The 6,299-nt window shown below is 50.1% G+C and overlaps 1 protein-coding gene across 1 annotated transcript in view; it reads left to right on the forward strand.

The window, feature by feature from the left end:
• Positions 1-3,703: 3,703 nt before the first annotated feature.
• Positions 3,704-6,299, forward strand: part of Castor2 (cytosolic arginine sensor for mTORC1 subunit 2) — a 41,610-nt gene continuing 39,014 nt past the window's right edge. The window contains exon 1 of the mRNA XM_031338145.1: positions 3,704-4,232. Coding sequence (XP_031194005.1) covers positions 4,120-4,232 — 113 coding nt within the window. The 5' untranslated portion in view covers positions 3,704-4,119. The remainder of the gene's footprint in view (positions 4,233-6,299) is intronic.

Genomic DNA, 6,299 nt, shown 5'->3' on the forward strand with positions numbered 1-6,299 from the left:
ACAAATAGTTGTGAACTGCCCTGTAGGTGCTGGGATTCGAACTCAGTTCCTTTGAAAGAGCAGCCAGTGCTCTTAATCACTGAGGCATCTTGAACTCCAGCCTTTGAACTTCTTATGTAGCTGAGGATGACCTCAAACTCCAGATCCTCTCTGCCTCCCAAGTTCTGGGATTATAAATATGCATCACCAAGCTGGCCTCCTGGACACATTTCTATCCGGGCCTTCTGAACCTGTAAGGTACATTGCAAAAGCATGTACATGTATGTGTTTCCTAGATATTGAATGGGTGAACTTCCCTGCTGCCATGGCTAACAGTGAGAATACAGCAGAGAATAGCCAAAAGTATTGCCTTTTAAATTTTGTATTATGTTTACTTAAAAAGAGCAAGTATGTGTGTATGTGTATGTGTGTGTGTGTGTGTGTGTGTGTGCGCACGCACGCACATGTATCTGTGTGTATACATATAGAAGTTGTGGTGCTTTGAATATGCTTAGCCCATGGAGTGGCACTATTAGGAGGTGTGGCCTTGTTGGAGTAGGTGTGTCACTGTGGGTGTGGGCTTTAAGACCCTTATCCTAGCTGCCTGGAAGCTAGTCTTCTCCTAGCAGCCTTCAGATGAAGGTGTAGAACTCTCAGCTCCTCCTGTTCCATGCCTGCCTGGATGCTGCCATAACACTGCCTTGATGATAATGGACTGAACCTCTGAACCTGTAAATTCCCAATTAAATGTTGTCCTGGGCTGGCGAGATGGCTCAGCCGGTAGTTCGATGACTGCTCTTCCGAAGGTCCTGAGTTCAGATCCCTGCAACCACGTGGTGGCTCACAATCACCCATAATGAGAGCTGACGCCCTCTTCTGGTGCATCTGAAGACAGTTCCAGAGGAAGTGAGGCATCCTGAGGTCAATTCCCAGCAACCACATGATGGCTCATGGCCATCTATACAGCTACAGTGTACTCATACACATAAAAATAAGTAAACCTTAAAAAAAAAATCTTGTCCTGTATAAGAGTTGCCTTGGTCATGGTGTCTCTCCACAGCAGTAAAACCCTAACTAAGACAGAAGCAATCAGACAACTTTAAGAACTTAGTTATCTCCTTGCACCAAGTGGGTTATGGAGCTTGAACTCAGATCATCAAGCTTGGCAACAAGCACCTTTACCTGCTGAGACATCTCACCAGTCCCCAAAATAATTGCTTTATGGAACAGAGATTTTTTTGAGGAGGGGAAACAGACAAGCCTTTTATTTTATTCATTTCATTATATTAGTAATGGATGTTTTGAGACAGATCCTCACTCTGTAGCCGAAGTTTGCCTTGAATTCACTACATACCCCAAGCTGGTCTCCAACTGACAATAATCCTCCTGCATCAACCTCCAAGCACTGAAATTTAAATGTGTGCCATCATGCCCAATATTTTATTTTATTTATTTACAGTGCTGAGCAAGCACTCTACCACTGGCTAAATCCCCAGCTTGAAACATAGTTTCTGCATGGTCTTTCAGGTATGGTAGAGGTACACCCTCAATCAACGAACTTGGGAGGTAGGAGCAGTAAAATCAAGAGTTCAGGTCTAACCTGAACTACAGGAAACCCAGTCTCCAACTTTTCAGAAAACAAAATTAAGGGCTGGAGGGACGCCTTAATGGCTAAGATAGGACCTGAGTTGTTCTCAGCAACCATGTCAAGGGATTCATAACCATCTGTAATTCCAGATCCATGGGATCCAATACCTTCCTCTGGCTTTCTAAGACACACATACTCCCAACACAGACACAACATATACACAGAGAGACACAGAAACATAAATAAAAATAAAAACAAATTTTTAGAGTAAATAAAAGGTTGTGTAGCTCAGTGGTTAATAGCATTGGCTGCTCTTCCAGAGGATCTGGGATAAAATTCCCAGCACTCACAGAGCAGCTCACAATCATCTGTAACTAACTCCACCTCCAGAAGGCCTGATGCTGTGTTTTGAACTCCCTGGGTACCAACTATGTTTCTGACACACATACATACATACATACAGGCAAAAACACTTATATACACAAAATTATGAGGTTTTTTTCTATTAAGTTTTTAGTTAAAAGTAAAGAAAAATGAGCCAGGCAGTGGTGGCACATGCCTTTAATCTTTAATCCTAGCACTTGGGAGGCAGAGGCAGGTGGATTTCTGAGTTCTAGGCCAGCTTAGTCTTCAGAGTGAGTTCCAGGACAGCCAGGGCTACACAGAAAAACCCTGTCTCAAAACGCCTCTCCCCCCAAAATAAGGCTGGGGGGTACTTCAGTATTAAGGGGGTCTGCCTAGTATGTACAAATCCCTGGGTTCTATCCCCAACACAGCATAAACTAGATGTGGCACTGTACAGGCACGAGGTGGAGGCGAAAAGATCAGAAGTTCAAGGTTATCCTCAACTATAGAAAGAATTGAAGGATAACATGAGATAAATGAGACTCTGTCTCAAAACAAAATAAAAACAGAGCGACCAATTATTTACTTAAATTACATGTGTGCACGCACATATAATTCAGAGGACAGCCTGCAGGATTCCGTTTTCTCTTTCCAAGGTCCAGAAGATCGAACTCAGGCCATCGAACTTGGTAGCAAGTATCTTTACCCACTGAGCCATCTTGAAGGCACAATCTTTATCAAAATTAACAAGTTAAGAGACATACTCAAGATTCTGGGGTTCACGTCCTTTAATGGGTATGAGGCAGCACCATAAGCCCCCATCTGATAGAAGGGAACTGAGATTGACAGCCAGGATTTTCTCCTCCAAAAGAGTTCCCTGTTCACCTCCTCAGGTAGACTTGACCCACCACGTCTCCAAAGCACTCTGCCAAAGGGCAAAAGCACTAGTCAGTAACTTTAACCTAGACGGATTTCAAAACCTAGTCAGCCATGAAAGGGAGGGGGGCGGGAAGGGCGGGCGGAATATTTGCTGAACAGGTGGTCCCCAAACAGCACTCAAGCCTGGGGTTAGAAACATTAAGGATAACTCTCATTCAAATTCAGGTACGCTCTCCACCCCACCCCCGCAATCCCCTCCCGCTCCTCCCTACCCCTCCACCCTCCCAGATCCACAGTTACTTCAGCAGCTTTGCACTCATGATCCCGGAGACCCGGGTCCTGGTTCCCGTGCCTGCCTTATCTCTATCCTCCCTCACATTTTCCGCAGCAACAAAGCCAAACACAGTACCGTGGGGGCTTTCACGCTTCCGTGCGTTTGGACACGGTGTTCCTTCTGCCTGGAAGGCCGCACAGCTCTCCCTCGGAGAGCCCCCCTCCCCCTCCCCTGCTTGCGTGCTCTCATTCAGCCCTCAGCACCCTTTCCCGAGGAATCCGGCACCCTTCTCTATCTAACCCAACCCTTCTTTTGCTTTTGCTTCCCTGAACGGCAATCACCGATTTCTCTAAATCTCTCCTCTGGCAGGTTCAGGCCTTTTCCAACGCTGGAGTTGTTTGTTGAGGAAAGGGGTTCTCACTTGACACCCCAAAGAAAGCACCTAATCCTGAGTTTGAGCGATGACAGAGCATGCATCTAAGCTTAAGTCGGCTCCAAATTCCCTATTACGTCCCCATCGGGTTCCTCTGTGTCCCTGGGGAACCCCGAAATCTTGCATTCCCAGTGCACCGTGGCGCAGCAGCCCAGCCCCCCTGGCTTGACATCAGCAAGCTGGAGTAGTCCAGGGGGGTGGGGAGGGCCGCGTAAAAGCGCGCGCGTGGACTACAAATCCCGATTGGCATTGCGTGGCTCCGCGGCCAGCGCCTGCGCAGCACGGGCCCGGCGTTTGAGTGGCAAGTTGTTTGTTACAGCGAACACCAGCTGCTGCTGCGCCGGGCGCCGCGCTCCGCCGGGCGCTGTTTGCTTGTCCACCCCGTAGCTTGCTGCACCCCGCAGGTCCTCCCCAGGCCTCCTTTTTTAGCAACTTGCCAAGCTTCCTTTTTCTGGATCGAGTACGAATCAGCCCGGCATCGAGCTCCGGGCCCCCTTCCCTGGGCCGGTTGCCCCACGGCTTGGGGCGCGCAGGGGGCGGGGGCCGCGGCTCGTCCCCGTCCCCCCCCCCCCAACTCGGGCCACCGCGGATGATCCGCCGTGGAGGAGCCCTGGGCGGACGATGGAACTGCACATTCTGGAACACCGGCTGCAAGTTGCCAGCGTCGCCAAGGAGAGTATCCCGCTCTTCACCTACGGCCTCATCAAACTTGCCTTCCTGTCTTCCAAGACCAGGTGAGAGAAAGAGAGTAAGGGGCGAGGGTATGGCTGACGGGGGGGCCAGGGGGGCTCATGGTACCGGCCCCGGGACAGACAAAGAGGCGCACCCCGGGGGGACGCAGTGCAAAACAACTTCATCACCCCCCCCCCCAATCTCTGCCATTCTCCTGCATCGGACAAAGCCACCCCTGTGCTCTCTCTAGCTTGGGGTCCCCTCCACCCAGAACCCCCCACCCCTCTGTGCCTTCAACTGCTGCCACCAACACCCAACACCCCCCACATCCTAGTCCCTTCTCTGAGATCCCGAGTAACCTCCCTAAATGGCCTCTGTGATGCATCCGTGAATGAATGAATGAACGAATGAATGAATGAAAAACAGGTGTGGGGACCCGGAGGAGGAAATTTACAAACTAAACACGCCCCATCCCCCCATCCATCCACCACCACCACCACCCTCCTCCCGGTTGGGCCGGCCCCCCTGTAGCCATTGGCAAGCGGGGAGGGATGGCGCTGAGCTCGTTCTACCCCAGAACAGAAAAATCATAAAATCATTAGTAGATGTTTATCTCCAGGTGCCTGCGAGGGGAGAAGGGGGTGCAGGCAGCGGGGGAGGGGCAGCAGGGCCAGGGTCGCTGATTTCTTTTCTCTTTGGGGGTCCAGCGAAGTGAGAGGGAGGGGGGATTTTGAACCATGGAAGGGGAGGAGCAGGCGTGTTTATGGATCTGCTTGGAGCCTAGGCTTGGATGTTGCAGGGGGAAAAATAGTGGAAGGCCTCGGGAGGTAAGAAGAAAAAGAAAAAAAAAATTTTTTTAATCTTAGATTTTTCCCGTTGCAAGATGTGTGTTTGACTTCATAAAACTCCTGTTGGATTAGTCAGGCTACCTTTTCTTTTAATTGCCCATTTCCCCTTATGGAGTGGGAATTGGAGCAAGCTACTATTAACTTAAACCCCTCGTTCACTTACCATTATGATGGGTCTGGTTTGGGGGTTGGGGGTGGGGTTAAAGCAAAGATGCTCTTACCTCTGCCAAAGGAATGGATACATTACAGGTCAAGATTAAGTTAAATTGACAGCAAACACACACCCCCCTCCCTCCTTCCCCTCCCTTGCTGTCGTCTCCTACCCGGTTGGGCTCAGGAGGAAAGGCCTGATAAAAGTTCTTGCCTTAAGGACCTGACTTGGAGGTTTCTGAGCTTGGTCAGGGCTATTGTTTAGAAGGTGAAGCCAGCCAGGTAGCTCTGCAAGTGTTTACTTTTTTCTCTGAGGGCTGTCATATCTGCGGGCAACAGAGGTTTGGAATCCCCACCTCCCTTGTCCAAGTAGCCCCTTGCTCCTTGGATGGCCCCAGGTAAATCATTAAACAGGTCATTTGAAAACAAAGCTAAGTGCTCAGGTTCTGAACACGCTTCCCTCCCCACCCAACCCCCCAAGTGCAAAAAGCCCCTCTGTCACCACCTTCTAATCCTGTATCCACTCGCCCTCTGCCCACTCTCCAGGCAACCCCAGGACTCAGAGGCCAGGAGTAACAGATTCCCAATCTCTGGCCTCAATCGCCTCTGACACGCTCCTGGTTCCTCCTTTCTTTCTCAGGCTGGAGAAAAGAGGGCTTTTAGGGGAACTTTTTTTTTTTTCCTTTTTAGAAAGACAAGAGAAAGGCTGGCTCTGTCTGTTCCCTGGGCCTTGGTGAAGGGACTGGCCTTTTTTGTGTGTGTGTGTGAGCATCCCTTCAGGTGCTGCTCCCAGGGTCCAAGTTGAAAGTCTCAAATTGAGGCCCAGAGACAAGCTCATACCGGCCTACCTGACCACAGGAACACCTTGTCCCCTTGTGTGGTTGGTACCCCTCCTCCCTTCCAGGATAAGCCCAAGTGACCCGTCCAGTTGCAAGATGACTCAGAGGTCAAAGGTCACCTCCTTGTTGTCTTCAGCCTCTAACTCTAGAAACGCTGAGTATAGTTGGTCTGAGAACTGACAAGCTGCTGCCCTTCTGCACTGTGAGCCCAGGCGTGGCTTCGTGTTGGAATCAGCCCCAGTGGCCCAAGCCAGGTCACGGTCTCTCTCTCTCTCTCTCTCTCTCTCTCTCT

This window comes from Mastomys coucha, unplaced genomic scaffold (genome assembly GCF_008632895.1).
Source record: "Mastomys coucha isolate ucsf_1 unplaced genomic scaffold, UCSF_Mcou_1 pScaffold22, whole genome shotgun sequence".
NCBI classification, from domain to species: domain Eukaryota; kingdom Metazoa; phylum Chordata; class Mammalia; order Rodentia; family Muridae; genus Mastomys; species Mastomys coucha.